We start from the raw sequence: 25,859 nt of genomic DNA on the forward strand, positions 1-25,859 counted from the left end.
CGAAAACCCAACACTGCCCATCACCCTGAGCACACCATCCCAACAGTGAAACATGGTGGTGGTAGCATCATGCTGTGGGGATGCTTCTCTTCAGCAGGTACAGGGAAACTGGTCAGAATAGAGGGAAAGATGGATGGAGCCAAATACAGGGAAATCCTTGAAGAAAATCTGATGCAGTCTGCAAAAGACTTGAGACTGGGGCGGAGGTTCATCTTCCAGCAGGACAATGACCCTAAACATACAGCCAGAGCTACAAAGGAATGGTTTGGATTAAAGAATGTTAATGTCTTAAAATGGCCCAGTCAAAGCCCAGACCTCAATCCAATAGAGAATCTATGGCAAGACTTGAAGATTGCGGTTCACAGACGGTCTCCATCCAATCTGACTGAGCTTCATCTTTTTTGCCAAGAAGAATGGACAAACCTTTCCATCTCTAGATGTGCAAAGCTGGTAGAGACATACCCCAAAAGACTTGCAGCTGTAATTGCATCGAAAGGGGGTTCTACCAAGTATTGAAACAGGGGGGTGAATACTTATGCACCCAACAGATGTCAACTTTTTTGTTCTCATTATTGTTTGTGTCACAATAAAATTTATTTTGCACCTCCAAAGTACTATGCATGTTTTGTTGATCAAACGGGAAAAAGTTTATTTAAGTCTATTTGAATTCCAGTTAGTAACAGTACATAATGGGAAAAAGTCCAAGGGGGGTGAATACTTATGCAAGGCACTGTATGGTCAGTTAGTTCTTTGACACACACTCAGGAAACAAAACAAGCACCAAATCATAAAAATGCTTTGTTAGGCCATTGTGACAATAACCTTTGACCTTGGCTACCAAAATCATATGAGTTTATCCTTGAGTCCAAGTGAATGTTTGTGGAAAATGTGAAAGGATTCCTTTGCGGTGAAGGATCACCTTCACAAGGCAAAACACTTTTACCACCAAATTCGGATCAGTTCATCCACCGGCGTGGAGGCATAAAGAAAACTGCAGTTGTATCTGGCATTTTCAGCAGTATCTGAGAAAGTATTGGTATCGGAACATCTAAATTTAAGTTATCATATAGAGACATATTAAGATTTAATGCATGTTCATCACAACTGCCTCTTTCTAACAGATCCTTACAGTGTTGAAAATGGTGCTGCAGGGTTTTTATTTTATTATATATAAGCAGAGGCTTAAGTCCAAACAAAACATTAATAACTTCAGTGAGACTTGTGCTTTCTTTGAAAAGCGAAACATGAAATTAAATCCTGCTCCCAACCGCACTGCAACGTCTGTTGGAGCACTTAACTTTGCTCCAAAAAATAAATAAATCGAACCACAGAAATATTAAGACCATGATGGTTTTTACGAGTTTGATACTTTACCAGAGGCTACATCTATATATAGCAAAACACAGTTTAATCAAAAGGATCAAATTTCTTTTTAAATCTTTACGAAGCAAATGTTGAACAAGTTAATTTGTCTCTAAGTGTAAGTGCAGCCAAACATGATGTAAGGGAAACATGTTTCTTCCATAGTAAAGTTTATGAATGTTGACAGAGTGGGAACTGGACAGAGCAGCCGATGATAAAGCGACTGTGTGAATCGTGGAAGTATACGAGTAGTCATATCCTTTCATTATGTGAATATCCTCTGTGAACCCCTGAGGAGGAGAATCCTTTAAAAATAAAAACAAAAAAACTTTGAGTCATACAAACCCCCTCTTCCTGTTGGATGACATCACCATCGCTGAGGGGCCCAGTAAACATCCCGAGAAATAAACCTGAGAAGACTTATTATGTTTGGAACTCAGCAGTTAATGGCTCCCCTGGGATCTACAAACATCGTGAGGCAGATCCAAAAACGTGATTCCATTTCGATTCAAAGGAAAACTGAAGCAGGAAAGTTTGTGTAACGGAGGAATATCAAGTACCTGCATTATGAAATTTAACAACCTGGAAGTTTTAGAAACATAAAAAAAAAAAAAACACTGGGACTCAACAACAGATGGAATAATATTAAGAATAGAGATTAATAGAGGCAGAGGGGAAAGACAGATACGAATCTATTTGAAGAAAGACATGGGGCATAAATGTAGGAGGTAGGATAGGGGCCAATTTTAAGAATTTCTATATTTTCATGGGGGAAAAAGATGTAAATATGATTTAAACAAGGCAGCCAGACACTTACCAGCAGCATGGCCTGTTCATGGAGCAGCTGCTGCTGCAGGATCTCCAGGTGCCTCTGCTCTTCCTCCAGCTGGCGACGGATGTACTCCTGAGAGTCAAACACAGCCGTGCACAAGAGCTCAAAGTCAGAAAAGAGCAAATTACATAAATATTATGGAAAAAACATAAACTAAGTAAAGATGGACGACGTGAAGCCAAAGTACTTAGATCGTTCCCCAGTTCATCTTTCTGATAATCTTTGATTGGTTATGTATTAGTCATGATTGATTAAGTCCGCATATCAGGCTCCTACCTGTTCACGGTCGGCTCTCCTCTTCTCCTCATCGGCCCGTCTGCGCTCCTCCTCCTCTTTTCGACGCCGCTCCATCTCCTCGATGCGTCTCTTCTCCTCCTGCTCGCGCCGGCGCTGCTCGCGCTCCTGCTGCCTCCTCATCTCACGCTCACGCCGTTGTTGCTGCAGGTGGACACAGGAAACAAACAACACCTGGTTAGTCTGATAGCTCTACGTCTTGATTTGTGTGTGTGAACTTTTTTTTTTTAAATTCTAATTATTTTGATTGGATAAATGGTGCACAGATTTGAATTATTTGACCTACATGCAGCTTTTGTTTGAACCCATCATTTAATGTTGCTGGAAGTTAAATCTTACACCAGTCACTATGAGTGTTGTTGTGCGTGTCTTGGCAACACTGGTATAAACAAGACCTGTTTTTGTGTATCTGACAATACGACATAACGCTATGGATCATCGTTGAGACCATTTACATTTCATCAGAGAAAATAGACTGTTATTATGAGCGACTTTGATTCAGCAACATTCCACAACCACCTTCTTTAGTCCCATCCATGAGTCAGGCTGCCAGAGCCGAGAACAAGCCCCAACAAATGTGATGAGCTGAGGTATCAAAAGCAATCAAATCTATTCCATCAGACCAAACTCTTCCATCATATTCACAAAATGATAGAATTGTTCCAAGTATTTCACGAGGCTCTTTGCCACTCTTGGGGTTTTCCCCAAGATATTTTTAATGCTAAAATGCTTTACTCAAACACTTTTAATCAAATGAAAAATATCATATTTTTAATCGGTTGATCAATTACTGAGGTTTTCCGTTGGCATAGTTTGTAATAAATTAAATATCTTTAGATTCTGAGCTGTACACGTAAACATATATTTGTTTTATGTTACTTTTATACATGTTCTTTTAACTATATACAAAAGTGTAAAAAAAACGTTGATTCCGCTCTCTCAGCTCTTCTATCACTTTACATTTGTCTCTGTGGAACAAATGCACCCGAAATCACACAGACACTAAAGTAAAAGGAGCATAGCTATAACAGATAAGCACTAATTACAGATAAAAAAGGCGTTTTACAAAATGATAAATGAAAATAAATGTTTTGATCCAGTCCTGAAACTTACAAATGAACACTGCTACTATAAGGTTAAAGAAGATGAATTTCGAATGGTATGTCTTAATATTTAAACCTTCCATCTGTTCAGCCGCACGCTGCTTAGGATATCCGAGTCTTAAACTCTGTCTGTTCTATGGATGGATGTTTTTTCCTCTGGGGCACAAGTGACTTATTTACCAGTGTAAACGTGGGAAATATAAATAAATACAGACACTAGATGAGCTGAAGTGACAGGAATGATGTTTAAGATGTCAACATTTCCAGTTCTGCATTAAGACGTCCTCATTTAATCAGAATAATAGTTTAAGCCTGACAACTGTTTATCTGACGTCTGGTTCTCTAAGCAGACACATGAAGAAATTACACTGATTCCTGTCTGTCAGCAGGTTATGAAAAGGTGCAGAGGAAGCTGCAGGACATCTTTTTTTTTAGTGGCTTTAGTTTCATGACGCATCAGGTTTGCACTAATTCGCAGCTCAGCGCTCGGGAATCCACAGGAGGTGATCCGTCAAAACAGGAGAGCACATGAGCCACGGTATTTCTCTGACATGGCCTGGGTTCAACTGGGGCTTCTAATGTCTGACTCATGTACAAGCACCGTCATGAATCAAAAAAACAACCCCGAGCTGTGACTGCTGTGGGACAACATGAGCTAAAATATAAACTGCCTGACAGAGGCCTCACACCTCTGAGGTGTATTTAATATAAATGTGCTCCCTCTCTCTGTTTGAGCACGCTTACATGTCCCCACTCTCTTCACTCTTTTCAAAGTTTCAAATTCCATTTACTTCCTTGTTTAGGTCTCTTGCTCTTCCTTTGCTTTCAGAGAATTTACTTCAGTCCCCTTCTGTCTAAATTTATAACCATCTCGCTCCCTCCCTCCTCCTCCTTCCACTTCCCTCTCTCTTCTATCACTGTACATTTTTATCTGAGGGACAAATGCGCCCAAGCTCACACAGACACTAATGTAAAAGGACCACAGCTCAAAGAGATAAGGGATAATTACAGGGTTTTCATACTTGTCCTCTGGGGACACCGATTAATTTCTATTCTTCGCCACCCTAAAATTGATTTTGGAGTCTATTATATGAAATAATCAAAATAAAAATCTAACCACGAACCTCTGGGTCACAAGTTACTAATCCTATTACGCAGAGATAATGTAAACTATCTGGCAGACTCCCGCTGGCTCTCCACACCATCATCACTGTCACAAACAAAGTGAGACCAGAGTATCTGTTGGAGCCAAACCAATAGAGCCCTATTAGCTTTATCGGACGATATATATATATATATATTAGAAAAAAAGTTAGGTGATGATTCCTGAGATATCGTTATCAGATCCTTGTGATAAAGAAATGTCAGTGTAAAGATTAATTTAGATTGAGGTACGAGGCCAGTGGGTTTACCTCCTCCAGCCGTTTCCTCTGCTCCTTCTGCTGCTCGATACGCTTCTGCCTCTCGGCCAGTAGTTGGCGCTTGTATTCCTCCTGCTCGCGGAGCTGCTGCTCCTGGAGGTGCTGTTGGCGGCGCAGAGCCTCCGAACGCTCCTTGTTCTCCTGCTGCAACCGGATGAAGTCGCGGCGCAAGGTCGACTCACCCGGCACGTTGACGATGGAGCTACGTGGAAGACGTGAGGACAGGAGTCATTGAGAGTGGCCTCACTTACATTTGAGTGAAAAAAAAGAAATACTGTGCATTTTTAACATAATGACACTGCACTACATTGCAACTCCAAGAAAGAAATATATATTTATTCACTGCAGTTTATTTTATCTTATTTAGGTATTCATTGTTTTGAGTGTTCTTTGCTCTGGATGTCGTTAGTGAAACTTCTTGAGGACTTCAGTGATTGAGATGAAACTAACCTCGTCTCTCCTTCTTGCTCAGACGCCTCCTCCTCCTCTTCTTCACTGCCACTGTATTCATACTCAGTCTCATCTGTGGAGAACAAAGTGTCAAAGTCATTAAAAAGTTCATGTGAAATTGTGCAACAGAACCCAACATGTATTTAATACTTTTGGAAACTTTGAATATCAACAAGCATCATAAAAAGTCAAAGTTGCTGAAAAACATAGTTTGCAAAATGATATTCCTTCAAGGTCCACAGAAGAAAGTGTTATATTTTACATAATTATTTTGATTATTTCTAAATAAAAGTACAGCTCTCGAGCAATTTTGGCTTCTTTGGGAGGGGTGATTCAGTCATTAATGTCATTAATTAAAAAGAAAACAAATACAACTAAAAATACAGAACTTAAAATAGGAATTGAGTACATTTCATAATAAAATATAAACATAAATGCTTTGTCTGTGAAAGCTCATATTGGCCAACCGATAATTATGTCTGGCTCTTACTTTTTTTATTTTCTTTCTCTGCCACTGACAGACATTCTCATCTACTAGTTTAGTTTCGTCTCATACTAACAGATGCTGGATGGTTTAGAACAGAGTTGTTGTTATTTACAGGATTAAGTTACGTATGAATTTCAGTTTCTAGTCTGTATTCCTCCTGCACTCACCCTTCTCGCCCCTCTTCTTCTTGGTCCGGTCGATATGGTCTTTGAGCTGGATGCGGACCTGCCTCTCGTTGGGCTGGTCCCGGATGAAGGGGTGTTTCAGCAGCGTCTCAGTGGGGGGACGTTGAGTGTAATTCTTCACCAGGCAGCCCTCGATGAAGCTGAAGAACTTCTTTGACCTGATAAAGTGTTGAGATGTGTGTTTGTGTTACATATTCAGCCACATCTGTTTTTTAAGATGGAAGATACGTTGGACTGCGAGGATAACGACTAAAAAACTTGACCCACCATTTTTTGGACTTGAGTCGAGGAGGGGGGTTTCTCGGGATGAGGAAGAGGGCTCTCATTGGATGCATGTCACACAGAGCTGGAGGAAACAAAAAGGAAGAAAACAATTGAGGGATCAATAAGAACAAAAACCCAAGACAAAGGCAAACGTTAAACTGAAGATTGTATTCATGGGGCTTTCTTAACAGGATTTTTTTTTTTAAAACAAATTGACAAAACAATCTCTAATTAAATGAGTGGTAATATGCATGCCCGTGTAAACAGGAAGCAGACTGTATGCTTTGTAGTTGGTTACTTGATTGTAGAAAATATTATGTTTGAGAAAAATCACTGGTAAAACTTAAAAACAGGGAGATGGAACTCTCATTAAAAGTGTTTTGCATTTTAAGACCCAATCAGGAAGAGACTGTGGGTGTCTGTGTCCATATTTCCAAAAGCACCAGTTTCTGTCTGTCCAGACTAAAACACAACATCAGGGGTTTAAAGGTAAAAACCAGGCCAACATAGTTTTGAAAAGGCTCCGTTTCAGAGGTTTGACGGCAGTCGTGTGGACGGCAGATGCAAACCATGATGTACACGTAGCAAAAGTGATGGGTTTTTAAACTATAACTTACTAATGTGGATGTAGCCTTAAATACTATGTGGAGGTTAAAGGAGTAACATGTTATTTAAAAAAAGTCTGATACTTAGTGTGGTTTCTTTAAACAGATATGATTGGTGTCTATTTGACCGACAGCCTGGGTCTGGCACCGTTTTTAACCCTTGTTCCAAATGTTTTTTCCACTCTCTGGCATCACCAGTTAAATACATTATCAATTTGAACATAAATCCTTTGTCACAGCTATTATACCAATTCACAAGTGGAACGACTTTTTAATACTTTATATTATGCCAAGGAAACCACCGATAGATTAATGTAACAGTACTTACGAGGAGCTCCTTCAGCCATCTCTATAGCTGTGATTCCACAGGACCACAGGTCACTCTGGGGGACAAAAGATGAGTCAGATGAGTTTGTGTGGAAAACTGCACTGCCATGTTTCATCTTTGTGTCTATCCCTACTTAGAAAATGTAAAAATTTAGTAAACAGAAGTGAAGAATATTTCACTTTTAATGGTGATTTCAGACACGTTACAGTAACAGCACCTTTCCAGATATGAGATAGTGTCGTGGTTAGTGTGAATAATCTATTAACTACTTCTCTGACAGGGGATTATGTGTCTGTAAAAATATTGTTTTGTAATTTGGTTGGACTGACTCTAATTCTGTACACAAAGAAAACTACTGTTTAGTTTATCTTGAAGTCCATATTGTCACCTTATTGAGTTATTTCATATCTTTTCCTACTATCCAGCCCATGCTGTATTATAAAAGGTCAGACTCAGTTTTTCTTTTCTTACCCTGTAGTCATAGGTAGCATCTGGGTTTTCATCACAAGCGATGACCTCTGGAGCCATCCAATATGGCGTCCCGATGAAGGTGTTCCTTCGACCTACCGTCCGATCCAGCTGAGCACTCACACCAAAGTCCACTGAGGATGAACAGGATCAGGATCAGTTACGACTGAAAACAGTCAACTTACAGGAGTGTTGTGGATATTTGATATATTCAAAAGTATACTACTCAAATAAAGTATAACAATTTAATTGTTGGTACGTCGGGAACACAGTAACAGTGCTCAATTTATGGATACAAAATGATGTTCAAAGTCAAATTACAGGTGTTAAATCCCTTGAAAATGTGACTTCATATCCTCTGATTTAAATGTAATCCTCCAGGCTAGATATAAAATGTAGTTTCTTGCCCCAGGTCCATTGTTAAATATAACTTATTTTCTTCTCATGCTGAAATCCCCGAACTCAAGTTCACAGTTCTGGTTGTGTCCTGAGCATAAAGTTTGAGGCGCTGCTGTCTTTTGAATGCTCTCTTTCGTCTCCATTTAACTGAAATGCAAAGTGATTATTGTGGCCTCAGAGAAGACATGTGCTTTACACTGCGTGTCACAGGATAGCAATTTTAAAAAAAAGGTCAGAGGGAGTAAGTTACTTACAAATAGTAATCTAATCATTATTTAGAGAAATAAAATAAGATAGATGACTTGAAGACAAAACGTTGCTTGCTGCTATTGTATCGAGGCAAGATCATTTCCAACATAATGGTTAAAAATATCTAGAGTGATATTTTGTTTTATACAGACCTACAATCATATGAAATATTATAAGACAACACTGGTAATGAAAATGCCCCAGTTGGCACAAGTATGGCGTTGACTCAAATCTGGCGCTGCTGTATTTTTTCCCCCCAGTTCAGACGTCCAGACCCTGGTGCTGGCGCTGTGCACCCAACAAACAAAAAAAATATGCGTACCCAGTTTGACCTCAGCGTTTTCAGTCAGCAGCACGTTTTGTCCCTTGATGTCACGGTGGATGACATGATGAGCGTGGAGGTGAGTTAATCCCTGTAGAGATACATGGACACAAAAGTAAATATTACATATTTACAGCTTCCCAGAGCTTTAGGGTCAGAGGCAAAATAGAAAGAGGGATTACTATCAAAGATGGAAAATTCAAAGATTTCAAAGATCTTGAAACATGCGACCTTATCTAATAATTCCAGAAATCTCTGTGTCTATGTGTGTGATCTCAAGAGCCGCTTCACACTTGGTGTGTGTATTGTTAAAGGCCCATGAAGTGCAGTATATTTAGTCATGTTATATGTTTTATATAAATATATTAAATATATTTATGTAATGTTGTGTAATTTTGCGTTTCCTGGTCTTATTTATTATGAAGATGCTTTATGATTTCAACAACTGGTGATTCTGCCATATAAATACATCTCTGCAGTTTCACTTCTCATTTCACAAAATATTTGCCTAATGAAGTTCTATTCAGGAAGTGTTGCATAATAAATTTCTGATTGCGAGCTAGACGTTGTGCTGGAGCTCTTTCCCAAGTTTTGATCGACCCGTCGACATCTGACTCTCCCGTTCAGGTTCTGCGTACTGAGACCAGCCCCACTGAACTTAAACAGGTGGGCAGCTCTTTGTGCAGAAGCAGTGGAGCAGATTCAGTATTTTTATATTGAGTTTTTTTACAGTAAACTGCAACCAGCGTCACCACAGCCCAAACAAACAGCCCGTTACAAACAGGGAGGTTTAGAACAGACACGGCACTAGTTAATAGGGGAATATCGAAGGATTATATCCATGTGTGTAAATATCAGTGACCTGTAAATACAGGTCACTGATATCAACACAGTGATATCCCTACCGCCTAGACTACAAAGAGGCAGTAATCTACTGATGATTTGAAATGCACTCTGCTGCCTCAGTATATAATCAATTTTTTTTCTGCATTACAAGGTCCCGTTGCCTTTGATTCTGTCTTGTGATGCATTTCGTCCAATCGACCAGATAAAGTCCTGAATTCATCGAGGCCTGGTGTCACCACACATCTTTTTATTCTGCAGTGAGGTCAGTGGTTGGCGGAGAAGAAGGACTGACCCTGAGGATCTCTCGGGAGATGTAGGCGATCCAGTCCTCCTTCAGTGTGTTGCCTTTGGTGTTCTTCACCAGATCTGTGATGGATCCGGCACCACAGAACTCCATCACCAGCTGGAGGAGAGAGGACACATATGAAAAAATGACATTTAATAAAAAAACATAGACACACGCACACCATGAGTCTGTGAGTTACAGATAATCCCTGCCAAGAGATGCTACACGCTGCACTTTACCATCGATAAACCATCGACAGATTCATTTTATAGTGTATCTAATTTCGACGAAAGCAACAATTGCTAAGAAAACTGTCTGTGTCTATTAGCCTATTACTTAGCATTTTCCATTTGTGAGCCACTAGGGCCCCATCTGAATGTTAATCTGCTGGATGCTGCCTGGCAAATAAACACTTTTAAAAGGAAATGGTAAAATATGAAAAAAAGGACTTGTTTGATGACCATGTGTTTAACCCGTTCAGTGATCGGAAGCAGCCGGAGTAATGGGAGCAGCATTCAGGCAAAGACGAGCGATCGATATTTTACAACTGATTTGCAATGAGTAAATGCTGCATGGAACCTCCTGAATGTGATCATCGTTTCACACTAGCAATCATAGGAGGACTTCATCTCTGCAGCAACAAAGACTATGAACAAATTTAGTTAAAAGGTTAGAAAGAGAAGTTTTCCAATTTTGTTACATCCAGTCAAAGTGCCCTCTGCATTGATCAGTGCTGTGCAAGGGTTTAATGTTGGAGATTTTCTTCATTCTACTTCTGCGTTATGCACAATTTGAGTTTGCATATGAATAAGTCGAATAAATGATATTGGCATCACATGACACAAAACTCTTCGAATATGTCAACAAAATAAAACTGAAATAACAAATTCAGTCAGTTTTAGCACAAGACTTAAACTTTGACCATTGAGCACACAAATCTACTCAGTTCATTGTTGAGTCCAAGTGAACCTTTTTATCAAGTTAGAAATATGTCCCTCAAGGTGTTGCTGAGGTATCGCATTTACAAGAACACAGACTTAAAACATGAAAATATGACTCATGCCACAGCTCAAACTCCACGAAGGCAAAGTCCCCTCCCTTAATTAACCTCTGCACTGTGCATCATTTTGAAATAATCAACACATTTGTCATGAATCGTGTCATACGCACAATGTAACGCAAAGACACATATTTTTAAACAGACAATCTGAAAACAACACTGTTATCTGCCAGTGGTGGTCAAGACAGATGAAAATGGCACTTCTACAGTCTCACACACACAAACATTTCAGTGGGGGTCTTAAAGGGGTCATGGAAGCAGCTGTTAAAACAAATACAGGGCCATGTTGTGGAGAGAGAGTGAGGATCAGCCGAGGGCCATAAAACGAGGTTCTCTTGCCTGTAAACACATCCAGAGGTGATAACGTTCCTGCTGCTCTTCTCTCTCGCCTCTCATTATTTTAGTTTTAACCTCATCCCTGTCTTGTTTCTATTGTCTTTGATTTGTTGTGAGTATGAGTCGCTCTCCTCGGGGAAGAATGTGATGCAACGTGGTACTTCCAAGTAAATTGACTCTGCAAATAGCCAGAATATACTGTATCCTTATCTGGGCTTACTGCTGGAGAGTTTAAGTGCTGGTATGTATTATCTTTGTTCTGCATTCACCACTGAGAGAGTCAAGGGCCTCACTAGAAATAACTAGAGACCAACTGATTAATAGGCTGGCTAATAATATTGGTTGATGTGAGCTTTTCACAGACATATCAGTATCTGCATTTGTTTGTCGACATGGGAACTTTTATTCTACAGAATAAATCATGCAGAAAAAGAAGTGCATTAAGGTTTACATTTTGCATTAACCAAAATATGTTTACTTTCTTGATTCAAGCTGTATATATTTGGTTGTATTTGTGTATCTTTTTATTTGGGGTTGGTTGACAAAGTCTTAGGAAAGTATCAGCAACTAAAAATGAATATCGAGTAACACAACATGTTTCTGAAACACCTACTAACTACTTTAGAAAATCTGCTTACATTTACTTTTACATTATGATTACTCACAGCTTTAAGCTTTATAGAAGATAACCTACAATAAACCACTGTACTCCAACTTCCTCTCCGAAGTAAAACTCATCCTCTTCCACTTTGCTGCTTCCTTTATTTTTCTAAAAATAAGACCTAGGTTATAAATAGGTAGGCTGTGATTGGTCGAGGTCAGTTGAAGACTAATCTCTATATTACGTTGCAGGTGAATTCAAACTAACAACACTGTTTGTTCTCGTGGTAGAGATGAACTCACCCATAGCTGGTCGTCGTGGCCTGGTGGACTCTTTTTGATGAAGGCTCCGTAGTAGGTGGCTATGTTTCTGTGGTGAGAGTATTTCTTCAGCATGTTAATTTCCAGCTTGATTTCCTCCTCTTCATCCTGTAAGACAGACAGAGGAAGACCCAGCAGTGTGGAGTTAGTAATCATACCTGAGTCAGAGAGTGGGGAAGCCATTATATGAACCAACTGAGCAGATCAAAATAAAATACTCTTTTCGTCAGGTTTCTAAAGTGTCAAAAAGGTACACACCGACAGTCTGATAACGGTGATAATTGAATTTCCAGGATCAGGTCACATGGAAAGATGTTGACAGTGGCAGGTGTCACATTGTTTTGTTTTTTCTTTTATTACTTTTGTGTTTTCAATCCTGTCCATTTGATTAATTATTTATTTGATTGACAATAGGATAAAACAAAAACTACAGGACATTCTCACAAGTTTCAGCTTAAGGAATTATTTTAGAACACATTCATTTGAACTACTTGGGTTCCTCTACATTTTGATAACATTTTGCAGAGCACAAAAACATATTTTTAGTTACAACTTCTGAAATTTGTGGATTTGCTTTTATTCCATGTATAAATTATGCATTCCTGTTAATATGCTTTTCATCTTGGACTCTGGAGAAATTGTAATTGCATTCGTACTATTTTGTGACATATATAAATGTGGCCTTCCTCAAGGAGAAAAGGAGGAAAATGTAAAATCCTGAAGCAGCAAAAGAAAACTTTTACAGGCTCAGGTAGCAAAGCAAAGACTCTGGATGTTATCTGGTTGTTCGTCGTGCTGAGGAGCCGCGCAAGGCTAAAAGCAACGTCTAATAAACAGATATTAGTCCAAAGGAATATTCGGATACCACGTTAACTCAAAATGATAACAGAGCCAAGCACACCATCGCCTCTCCTTCTCACACTCTCAGGATATTACAGGACAGACTCAAACATATGACACGATCAAGCGATTGCAGTATTTCTCAATCACTGCGGCATCACTGAGGCTGTGTGACATTTATTTGGAAGCACTTTGAATCCACCAAGCCCGTGCGTCTAAGCCCGTTGGGCGATAGGCGCAGCTATGACTTGACATTTTCACCGTTACTGCGACCGGTCGATAAGCAGAAGCGCGATGGGCGCTGCTCCACAAAGGAAAAGCTGTGAGGAAGTGAGGGAGGGGGGGCAGTTTGGCTTTTCATATCGAAGCGTGTGACATTTTGCCGTGTCAGTCTGTACTGCAGATGTTAACAGCTGTATCTCCCATGGTTTCTTTTTCCAATGTTGTTGCACTTTGCCTCCCGTACTTAAGGCTGCGAAGCTCAGTCTGACAGAAAAAGAAACAGACCGATTTTTTTTATAGCCTGCGGGAAAAGATTGGAGCTACATGTTGATACTGGATGAAATTCAAAACACACACGTGTCTTATCGTGTGCTGCAGCTGCAGAGGAAGAGAGGACAGATGACATTTCTGAGACTGGTCCAGAAGTAAGAGGGCAAGTCAAAGATGTGTTCAAATTGTCAACGTGGACTTGTCGGTATAAACACATTAACTGCAGCTCAGGGACACAGAACCTGGTGTTTGGTCAACTCACAACCAAACTGTTCACATCTTCTCATTGGGTTCTACCCCATAGGCAACATGGTGGTCCAGTTGTACAGAGGTTAGCAGCACTGTTGCCTCGTTTGAATGCTGGTTCTCTCATTATTCTGTGTGGAGCCCCACCACAAGGCTCTTAAAGAAATGGCTCAGAGGTTGGATAGGGTCGTCCACTAACCAGAAGGTTGATGTTACGATTCCCTGGAACCTCCGGTCTGCATTCCGAAGTGTCCTTGGGCAAGACACTAAACCCCAAATTGTCGATAAGAAAGGGAAAACACTATACAGTCAATTCACCATTGACTATTGCTCCTATGCAGCAAATGTCTTGCAGCTTGAAATGAAAAGCAGTTTACTTTTTTCCTGTCAGTGAAAAGGTTTCACTTAATTCTTGCTAGGCTTGTTTGCCTCATGAGATGTTTAAGTACGCAGCAGGTTTTCATGAGGACATCGCTTTATGACATTTGTACATCACGAAAAACTATATCCTTCAGGAGTTCTGACTGCCTGTGCCTGAGGTGATGGGGTCAGTCGGTCAGCCAATCCCATAAGTCACAGTCAGTCAGCCAGTTGGTTCCTGCTGCAGCCAGACAGCCAACCAACCAATCAGCGAGGAAGCCAACAAACCAGACTGCCGGCCAGCCAGTCCCTCTGTTAATCCACTCATCAGCAGCAGACCATCAGCGAGGCTGCAGTCGTCCAACCCGTAACGAAGCAGGTGAGTCAGCTGACCTCTCAGTCAACCAATCAGTGGGTCGGTTAGATATGTAAACAATATATCAGTGAAAATAAGAAAACAGAGAACCATGCATTGTACAAAAAATGTAAATCAACTCCCACAGAGACAAGGACCGTCTGTGGTCAACTAGAACATCCCATCGCCCACAGACTGTCAGTCATGTGAACCTTTTTGGAACAAGTCAACATAATTACAGACGCCGCAGCCAGACTGAAGGAGGAGTAATACAGCAGAGACATTATTACACATTATATCCACCATAGGACATGAATAAATGTTAAAAATGACAGCTCAAAGAAGGGAAGAGGAGAATCACCTTCAACTGGAAGAATATAAGAATATGTGCACTGCTTTTGTAAACAAAACACAACACCTATATGTCTAAAAACCTAACAGAGAACAAACAGAAATATACAGACAGACAGGCGTGTGTGTGTGTGTGTGTGTGTGTGTGTGTGTGTGTGTGTGTGTGTGTGTGTGTGTGTGTGTGTGTGTGTGTGTGTGTGTGTGTGTGTGTGTGTGTGTGTGTGTGTGTGTGTGTGTGTGTGTGTGTGTGTGTGTGTGTGTGTGTGTGTGTGTGTGTGTGTGTGTGTGTGTGTGATGGACAGGCAGACAAGGACCTGAACCTCCTGTCCTCGGATGGTGTCCTTGGATGGTGTCCTTGTGGAAGCCACAAGGACACCATCCTCTCTCTCTATATCTTTCATATTTTCATTGTGTCTCCTTGTCTCAATCTTGTTTGTGCACTGACCATTTTTTTTTTTGGGACCATCTCTCTCGTCCTTGCAGCATCACATTCCATAATGACTTCAGTCCCATGTTCATGTTTCCCATCATTACAACACCTCTCTCCCACTCTCCTATCCTCTCTCTGTTTCACTTTCCCATAACTATATATTCACAGTCAGCCACTCAAAACAAGGCATCCTGAAGCTACTCATTATCATTCCTGGGCATGAAATGGTGGGGAGACTCAGTGGCGGCCATATTGTTGCTAAAGTATTACAGCACACAATGTGAGGGGAGGTAAAGGACGGCCGCAAAATGGAACCATAATGGAAAAGCAGAGTAGGAGGGAAACGTTGGCTTCGACTAAGGCCAAGAGAGGTCGCCATGTCTCCAACAGGCACGTTCTACTCAAAGATGGTCTTTTTACAAGTTCATGTTTCTGGTGAGTCTGGTTATATTTGTGGATTTTCCAATACCTAGACTTTGCGTATTGGCATTAATGTGTACAGATAAGTGCATTTATAATAATAACAACTTATAACATATTTTAACATCTGTGTGCTCCTAGGATTAGTCATTTTAGAAAAACAGAGCATATATTTTTCTCAAGTGGATGCCAAATTTGCTTCTGTAGAAAACATAGAACTTCTTTTATTATTTGGTTTGAGCTGAAAAAGAACACAGATAAATAAATCTAATAATACACAACAATTACTTAATTTGAAAAGCTGTAAAAGTGCAGCCACAGTTTATGAAGTCCAACTAACACGACCTAGAATAGTTTTCTTTGCAACTCTAAAAACGGTTGGTAGTGGTAGTACAGCACAACTGCTGTTTTGGTGCAAGGAAGAAATTTGCGGTTTTATCTGACGAAGTCGTGGTATTGGCTCACTAGAAAGATTTTGGTACTTGGTTTAGTTATCAGAATGTCTCGTTTTAATCTGTTATTTGATGCTGTAAAATATAGGTAAGCGTCATGATTGAAAGCTGAAACTGACTCGCGATTGGTCAAGCACATTTAGACTGCTGGCTCCAAATGACATCATCTTTGCAAGATGGCAACATTTATCTGTGATATTTTGGCTTAGTTTCTGGAAGGTGGAAAGAAGTGGAGATGTGTCGTTTGTCTTTATTGAGTCTATGTTGGCAATGCAATGCAGCAAAACCGGCTACAACCCTGTTTTGTCATACAGACTTTATGTAGACCCTTTGTTTAGATAGAAACAAAAAGTTTTCTTTTGTTCTTCATGACAAATACAGTTTCATGCCTTCAACACCTTCCTACTTTCAAACCTCTGAGCGAACAGGGGGTGAGGTAAAAGAGACAGACAGAGAGAGAGAGTAATCTTGCTTTTTGTTTTTGCCTCAAGCGAAAAATTCACAGAAAGAGAAAAAGAAAACAAGAAATTATAGCGATAAAACAATTAATTCCCCAGGGGGAAGCCAAACGCAGAGATAAAGATGCTTGCTGTGGAGATTTCAACTAATCAAGATCGATTTTCTTTTCTTACTGAATCCCACCGGATTACATCGAGCCGACAGCAGCAGCGAGAGACGCAGAATGCAAGCTGCCTTGTCGTTTCGTTATCTGTCAAATTCCCCCTAAAAAAGGATTAAAGATGACTCCATTCTTTCTTTCTATTCTCAGACACTTGGTGTCGTCTCTCAAAGAAAACCGAGGCGGTGACTGAAAGAGAGATGCCACGATGCAGAATTAGATCAGGATCTGATCGAAAAAGAGGTAGAGGAGGAGGGAGAGATGTGGATGAATGCAATAAAAAGAAGAGCGTGTGATGGAGGATGAGGATGGCCTGGAGAGAAGAGAGGTAATGGATTTGAGCGATGGAGGTGAAGAGAGGAGTATGTGAGCAGTGATAGCCCCTCCCATAATCCCACTGCACTTCAGCTGAACCTTCTCGGAGGAGTAAATATGGGGGGGAAAAAACTAGTTCTCTGATTTCTTCTCCTTATCTCAGTTCCCTCGCTCCGTCTCTTTGCCTAAGGTCTCTGCTCTTCCTGTTTCTCATCTTACAACACGTTATAACTGTGTGAAAGAGAAAAATATATTATAAAACCTTAAATGTTTTCCCTAAAGGAAAATCAGAAATGTTGATATACATGTATATATATCGAAAGAGTCTGATATTTCACTAACAGCCAATCACAGAGACGGTAAAGATAGGCTACTATTTCTAATCAATTATATGGTGCTGCCATCTTGCTCTGGTGACATCATCTGGAGCCAGAGTCTGCTCACATTAAAAAGGTGGGGTTTATGACCTACACTGCAGCCAGCCACCAGGGGGCAATCCAGGTGATTTGGCTTCACTTTTAAAGAGCTATCATGTAGTTCATGTTTACACAAGTCGTTTTTTAGACATGCATTTCAAATGTGAAGAACGCAGCAGTAGAGTGTCCCAAGTCAGATGAAATCCCATCAACAGGAAAATGTCTGGTGCATGATGGGGAGGGGCGGAGTCTGGGTAGAGCAACACGAGACAGGACATGACATATAAATTCCACTACATGAATCACCTGTTTATGTTTACAATGCAAAGGTTCTCGAAACCGATCTTTCCAAGTTAATATCTACGTTGGTGTCTTCTACATGTATGAGGCCTATATTTCATCCTGAGATATTCCCATTTTTGTCTTTTTTTTCCCAATGCATCCTTATAAAATCCTAAAACACACCCACTCAGGGGCTGTGAAATCTACCGACATTTTTCTTCTGCATTCTCACATGGGACACCCTTAAACTAACCAGAAAACGATCTTACTACCATAATGGTGATCGTCAAGGATAATAACATCCTTTCTGTCTAGAGCTCAGCCGTACCGCTGTATTTCTCTCATCGTCCACTTGTTCTTTTCTCTGAAGTGTCTGGTTTTCTCCTCACTCCTGTTCTGTATGTGGAGCAGGAAGTGGTATTTGGGTCAGAGAACATACGCCAAGGAGCACGAGGAGCTGAGAGTGGACACACACACACACAGGAAAGGAGTTACATAGCTGCGTGGTTTTGCATCTGTGACACGTGAGTGTGTGTGAAAGCTCTTGTGGTTCCCTTCAGAGTCATCTATCTCACAAATACACACATAGAAATAAATGTTGCATGAGATGTGTGTGTGTGTGTGTGTGTGTGTGTGTGTGTGTGTGTGTGTGTGTGTGTGTGAAAATTTCTAGCTTTTCCTCTGCAAACAACTTCTTCTGCTCAACCGTCATTCTTGGCCAACATCCAGACAAACTGTTTATTTAAGAAAACGGATGAACTGGGCTCAAAAGGATCGACCACTCTAAACACTGTTACTTGACGGAGTAACCGTCATGTCCTGAATTTTCCCCACATGTGTATTTCTCTTCAGTGATTCAGCTCGTATGAATACATAAACACATTCCCATCAAATGTTCCCCCGATCCTCCTTCATGTGCTGTCTTATTCTCCACAGCTGGAAATAGAGATTTGTACCTGCTGGTCAGAGTCAGCCAGAGGTACACTCCCTACCTCAAGATTACCTTTTTCAATATGTGGTCAAAATCTGCCAATGGCTGTAAACTAACTTATCATAAAGGATTCAGCAGCAGCCATGTATATTAACATTTTCTTTGATTCATAACCTTCTGTATTATATTCAGTAAGGGTGAAAAAGCCTTTAAATTGTATTTTAATCTTTATAACAGGGTTCCTTTTTCCAAAAGACTTTTGGAAAAAGATTTCAAATGAATTACAAAGCCGAACCGAAGCAGCGTTGAATGAACGTATTTAAGAGCTACCAGGAAACTTTTTACATAATTAAGGCATTTAAGGCTTAAAACTCAGATTATTGAATAGTAGACTTTTGAAGACCTGATAGAAACTCAGATAAGACACTAAAAACTCCAACTAAAGATTGATCACATTTTTTTTGCATTAGAAGGCAGGAAATGGATATCATGACTAATCAATAACGGTGCTAAAATCGTTCAAATATTTAAGGAGATGATTTATCATCCCAGCACCCACAGGTTTTCCAGTTGCCGTCTCTTTCCCTTCCTCTCTTTGTCTCACTGGATAACTTCAGAGAGGTTGTAAAACAAGGAATGAGCATTGAATTACATAGCTAAAGTTTGTGTTTATAGTTTTTTTATGGTTTAAGATATTTGCAGTCCACAATAATTAGATTATCAATGCTGGGATATCAAGTATCCAATTATGTTTAATTTAATGTATCAATGTATCTCCTGTATACTGTTTTCCTCTTCCTGAGATATAAAGTTTCACTGGTTTCTTTAAATTTCACCCATTTGAGGTCAGATAAGAAGATCATGGATAAGTCAGGAAAACATTGCCGTTTAAAATTTGTTTTTTTCTCTGATGTAATTTTTACTAAATGGATGGTTTTATTCTACATTTGTTGAACGGAAACTAATCTTAATATATATCCCCACTATAAGGTCTGGGGGGGTTTGCTTCATCTTCAAAGGGTCAAAAACTAACTAATGCACGAGCTGCTGCCCTAAAGACTTAAAACTAGATCTTTGAATATCAGGTCTTGTCATGATTTTTCAAAACAAATGGATTTTAAAATCTATTCGGATAGTATAATGCAACTGAATTTGGGTTTCAATTTCCTCCAAACTGACCTCTGCCATAGGCTTCTCAACAACTATAACCAAAGTCAAGGCCCAATATTCATGTTGAGATTCAAAGAAAAAACTTACCTTTCAAGTCTTACAAGTAGTTACAGGACTTTGTGGGGCAGATATGTATATTTAAAAAAAATGATAACAGAACTCAATCCTGAAACATCTCAGTATTTGACTGATAACGGAAGTGTCTCCTTTTGCACTAGCTGGCTGTAAATATCCCAGATTACCTGTTTGTCTCATTTAAGAAGCCCATCCTAAAAACGGGTTAATTATTAAGGTTTTTATAGATGCAGCTAAAACTAAAGGAGTCAGATTAAAAGATTTTATTGGACATCCATGATGACACACTCATTCCTCTTTAAGCCGTCAGGGCAGGAAATTACCTAAAGTAAGTTTGTGAATCCTTTTCTCATTCTCTCACTTATTTGTTCATTCACTGATGAGTAACAGAAAAGACAGGGAGGAAAAAAGCCTTGGTGAGATGCAGTTATACTGTGATGCAGTTATACTGTGTAGCACTACCGGGACATTTCTGCATGTGTACACGCCAAGAAATACAGGCTCCAATTACACAGGCAGAAACAGCCTCTGGGTCCTTACTCAGCTCTGTGGAAGCTGGCAAGCACGCACCCATGTATACACGCACACACACACCAGTTTTCAGTCTATAAGACTGTGTCCTAAACCGCTCCTGGGAAATATCAAATCTGTTGAGCTATACATATAAACTCTGCTTTATCCGATAAAGGAAAAAAGCTAATAAGCGGTTTGGAAACCTGTGATTTTAAGCCTGAAATTGTGAATATTTTGAAGAAAAAACATTGAGGATTGATGAGGATGTAGAGCAGAAGAGGTGATGGAGATAGAGTTTGTTTTAGTGTTAACAGTGGCACTGAAAGCTTGAGTTAAGTATTAGCACTGACTTAAGCCTGAAACATGCTTCTGCGTTTTCACGGGCCCGTAAGCGCAAGAGCCCTTCCGGGTCCCTTACGTGCTTATGTATCCCTTCTTACGTGCTGACGGGCGTCGCCCCACTTTTCTAAAATTTACGGCAAAGCTCCGCAAGCTCACTCAGCCCGCAAGGCTGTGATTGGTCTGCTCTACATCCCTTCTGGAGCTGCATTTCCGGTTTCATGCCCCATAATACAGGCAGAAACAACGGGAGATTTAGAAGAATGAATATGGACCAAATAGAAGAGCGTTTGGCAGAAGAGATCCGAAAGTATGTCCACTTGTATAGCCCGTCACTGACTGGCGTATTTGTCCGCCTGAAAAAGGCTACAAGAAGCCGCAGTAGCTATGTAAATAAACAATCGATGAAGAAGAAAGAAGGCGTCTCTCAGGTCGTCTTCGACAAAAAGCATTACTCCGCCTAGTGTTCTGGCGCGGAATTGCTTTGTAAGACGCGCAACGGTTGGGGAAGCATGAATGACAACGAGTCTTGCGCCACAGCGGCGTGAAAAGACGCAGACGCAGTCGCAGAAGCATGTTTCAGGCTTTAGTCTGTCGAATGCAGTGAAATTTGGGATCAATTCCAAATCTGCAAAAGCTGTATTTTGTGGCTGCTGTGAAGAGTCTGGTCACTGCTACAGCCGCGGAAATAATCTCCCTTCATGCATCTATTCCAAGTTACTACTGTATTTAATTATCTCTGCAGAGTGGAAATATTTTGATATAGCTGGGTAAGGCAGATGTCATTCAACATAACTTGTGAAAAGCATTAATCAAAGCTAGCATGCAGGTTAAAACAAGATTTACGCCGGGTTCACACCGGACGTAGAAGCTACGACGAAGCGCCGCGCTAATCCCTAGCGCGCCGGCGCTTGGCTGTTCACACCGGACGCTGAAGCGCCGCGCTAATAATATCACATACTTTTGCTGTTATCAGCCTACAGTAAAAACGGCATTTAATCATTTTTTTCAAGCATATACTTGCTTGTTGCTCCAACATTAACTGCAACAGCGTCCCAGCATGTTTATTTTTGTCTCATGTGTGCTGAGGATCATACAACTCACTATACTTCTCCTCTTCAATTATTAATTTAATATCTTACATCCTCAAGAACTTCTCCGCTGTTTGCTCCGTTCAATGTCGGGTGTCGAAGGTAAATTACGTATTCTCCACTCAAGCCTATGTGGAGAATACGTAGCCTCCCCCTCTCTCTCTTTTTATCTTTATGATTGCTTGTGTGGCTGTAGTGGATGGGCAGAGGGGGACATTATATAATGTGATTGGTAAAATCGGTAAAATTAAAACTCCAGGACAACAGAGGGGGAATACAAAGTATGGGATGCATATTTGATCATTAATATCATATAAAATCAATATCGTTTAAATAATTTTTCATTGTGTTTCCTGGCGCGATACGCTCGCGTCAAGTGCAAAAAATAGACTCGACGCCGAAACGATCGCTGCATGGCGCTAGGCAGCCTTGGCGCATCGCGGCGCTTCAGCGTCCGGTGTGACCAGCACAAAGGTTTAACATGGGAGTGGATGGGAACCAGCTGGTTTTTAAGGCGTGGCGCTTCGCTTAGGCGTCGGTTCCGCATCCGGTGTGAACCCGGCGTTACAGTGCCACCAGTCTTTCTCAGCATGGATCAATATATGTTCATATCACAATGTTAGAGTTCAAGTTTGATCAATTTTTGCTGTAGAAATGTAGATAAAAGTGAACTAAACTTAGATGGAAACCTGGCCGGAACAACAAATTATGTCATTTAGCTGACGCTTTGATCCAAAGCGACTTTCACTAAATGCATTTAACATATATGAGGGGCCATTCAGGGTTCAGCATCTTGCCCAGGGACATTAGTCATTGGTTGGGATTTGAGCCGCTGGCCTTCTGGTTGGAGGATGACCACTCTGCCCCCTCAGCCAAAGCATCCCCTATAATAGCAGTTGGTGTTTACTGACCTCTGTGACATCCATGACCTTGATGGCCGCCAGTTGTCCGGTCTTGACATGTCGACCCTGGAGAGAAACAGAAGAGACAGACATAAGAAAAAGCTCAGCCAGTTATTTCCACCCATTCGGCAAACACAGCTTAATGGTCTCTTTCCAAACTTTTCAACAGCTCAGTTACAGGACAGTTCCCAGCATAATGTGACAAGACGGGCTCACAACAACAGGAAATATCCTGAACATTCAAGATCATACACTGTGGAAATGACATGTTTTTGTTTAAAGAACATCAACACCATCGTCAAAGCTCTTGAATCTCATTGACTGTCCAAATGTACATCTTCATGGGCCTCTTCTACAGGTATGGCACCTATTTTTTCATTATGAAATATTTGTTTTATTTTTGTTTCGCGTCTGTCAACACGCCCGCTCGCTGTGATTTTCCTGAAACTTTCCTGCGGTATGGGCTTTCCGAACATTATATTGGGAGGCTATGTCTACACATCATGTGTGTCTGAACTGCCACACGATCAAGTTTCCTTTGTGTGAAACAGGACTGCGACACCGGAGCCACCAGCCCCTGCTCCTGAATGAGTCGGCGCGGCACACAGTTGGAGTGATGACGGATTAGCCCATTTTGATTTAGCCACGGGGGACAAGTGTGTAAGTGTGTGTGTGTGTGTTGAGGCAGGCTAGGCATAGAGGTCAAGGCTGATTGAGAGATCAAACTGCAAAGATGACAAGAAGCAAATCTCTGCTGGTGCCGAACTGTGGGAACTACAGTGTGGGAATGGCGAGGTGAAGTAGGAAAAAGGAAAAATAACCTAATTTTTTTTTCAAAACCTTTGTCTGAACCTACCCGGACAGACTCAGGTCAGGTATCAAGACTCCAGTGTGCAAAGGGAGTGGAGTGTAGGTGTTGAGCGAATTTGGAGAAAAGTTATTACACATTTAAATGCAGCAAGGTTGATGTTGAACTTCATCAAGTATAAAACAATAAGAGAAAACAGTGATAGTTGAGGGAGAGGAAAGATAAACAGAGCCGAGTATCAGTGCAGTTACTGAAAATAACGAGGGGGTATTTTCATGTAAAATGTTATTTAAAACTAGACATAAAGTTTAATATGATGACAGAATATGTGTTTGGTCTTGACTGTGTGTACAGAGCTGCCATTCATTTACAAAAAAAAGAAATAAATCAACTCAACAACTCACGACCTGAAACTGCCACCGATAAATAGCTTTTCCATAACCCTGGTTACTTAAGATAAACGTAATAATCAAATGCCAACGCGTAATATGAGAGGGGTTGGAGATTTATCACAGGAGTTGGTGGAGACAAAAGATGAGCACTGGACCTGCATTCGTCAGGTGATGAATGTAATGTTTTTCTCTTGTCGGTAAATCCAAATTTAAACTAATTCACAAAATCCAACAAATAACCAAAGTCGTCCTTGAGCTATAAGCTGACAATAAAATGTATTAGGCAAGTGTGTGTGTGTGTGTGTGTGTGTGTGTGTGTGTGTGTGTGTGTGTGTGTGTGTGTGTGTGTGTGTGTGTGTGTGTGTGTGTGTCTCGGTGGTATCTCAGTGCTTTTCAGCCACAGCAGCAGGCCAGCCTCCATCAGCCTCCATTAAACGCTAGCATCCATCTTACTGAAGTACTGCTGAGTCATCGGTTTCTTACTCATGACACACACACACTCACAATGACCTCACTGTCTCAATTCAAGAATTTTCATCGCTTTTTCTCCAGTGACGACAGGCAAGTTTAGCAATTCACCGCCTTAAGACAACAAGCAGCAGTGAGTGTGTGTGTGGGTAAGGTACCTCAGCTGATGATGTTTTGTGAAGGCTTGAAAACGTGTGTTGACTGTGTTAGCTTGTAATCTCACACACACAGGAGTTCTCTCCAGTCTATGCACTTATGGTAGAAAATCCAACCTTCTTTGTTAACGTCTACACACACACACACACACACTACAAACAATAGAGCTACAGACTGTCGATCAACTTGCACTCAAAACACTTCCCAATCCTATCGGTCTCTCACACTCACACACCTAAGCTAACATACTGAATAGGAGTTGGTATATGTACACAAATGACAGCATGACAAGGTGCTGATGAATGAAAAGCTTTACTTCATCTCCTCATGTTTTTCAATCACGAAGGGAAATTTTTTCTCCTCTTGTGAATCAGCTTTTTCAAAGAAAATAATTAACTAGATGAAACGTGTGTGGGGGGGGGGGGTGTCCTCTGCGTATATGAAAGGTGACCTCAGATCACAGACTGAAATAATTACAGAATCCTTCGAGCTGCCGACCCACACACACAATGTTGAAACGATGACATCATCTTCTCTGGTTCCTTTGTTCAGAAACAAGACACAGACTAGACACACACCTGGACATTGAAATAGGGGAAAAGACGGAGAGGGACATGCCGTCATTCAGCCAAAACTAAAGATAAACTAAGATTTACTCATCATATCAGCAATGGCAATTCCTATATTGAGTTAATAATAACAATAACAATAACCTTATTTTATAGAACTCATCTAAACGAGGTTACAAAGTGCTTATACCTGAGATCTGAAATATACAAAGGATTCAAAACAGCACCCTGAGTGAACAACTTCCTTTCATTCCCAGGGGACACAGGCCAAATTAATTATGAACAAAGTAACTCGCTTCTTTGAAATTTGAGTAATTTAGGCCAAGTGTAGATGAAATGTTGGTAACAATTGCAGCAGAAAAACTGTACATGCACAAGCATGCTAATAAAAATAAGTCAAAACTGAACACGAATTCAGTCCCCAAAATCTAAATCCAAAAGTTGAAGTTAACATTATATTTAAAGCTAGGGAGACATCCATTTTCTCAACACTCAAGACAAAACGTGACAAATCCAAACTTCAGGAGATTCAAAGTGTCTTGAAGACAGCAGCAAGTTGTTTCAGAGGAATTACTAGTGATGACTGAACATCTTCAGTTCAGATATTGTACAGAGGAATGAAGTTGTTGCATGGATTATATGAATTATT

The 25,859-nt window shown here is 40.5% G+C and overlaps 1 protein-coding gene across 1 annotated transcript in view; it reads right to left on the minus strand.

Annotated features, from left to right (window-relative positions):
• LOC128455470 (mitogen-activated protein kinase kinase kinase kinase 4) overlaps positions 1-25,859 on the minus strand; it is a 91,186-nt gene that overhangs the window by 27,048 nt on the left and 38,279 nt on the right. Inside the window, exons 3-14 of the mRNA XM_053439142.1 lie at positions 22,827-22,883; positions 12,201-12,326; positions 9,908-10,018; positions 8,770-8,860; positions 7,803-7,933; positions 7,332-7,386; positions 6,402-6,480; positions 6,117-6,292; positions 5,463-5,535; positions 5,004-5,214; positions 2,471-2,632; positions 2,180-2,266 (exon numbers count right to left, since the gene is read on the minus strand). Of these exons, the coding sequence (XP_053295117.1) occupies positions 2,180-2,266; positions 2,471-2,632; positions 5,004-5,214; positions 5,463-5,535; positions 6,117-6,292; positions 6,402-6,480; positions 7,332-7,386; positions 7,803-7,933; positions 8,770-8,860; positions 9,908-10,018; positions 12,201-12,326; positions 22,827-22,883 (1,359 nt within the window). The remainder of the gene's footprint in view (positions 1-2,179; positions 2,267-2,470; positions 2,633-5,003; positions 5,215-5,462; positions 5,536-6,116; positions 6,293-6,401; positions 6,481-7,331; positions 7,387-7,802; positions 7,934-8,769; positions 8,861-9,907; positions 10,019-12,200; positions 12,327-22,826; positions 22,884-25,859) is intronic.

This window comes from Pleuronectes platessa, chromosome 14 (genome assembly GCF_947347685.1).
Source record: "Pleuronectes platessa chromosome 14, fPlePla1.1, whole genome shotgun sequence".
Taxonomy (NCBI): Eukaryota; Metazoa; Chordata; class Actinopteri; order Pleuronectiformes; family Pleuronectidae; genus Pleuronectes; species Pleuronectes platessa.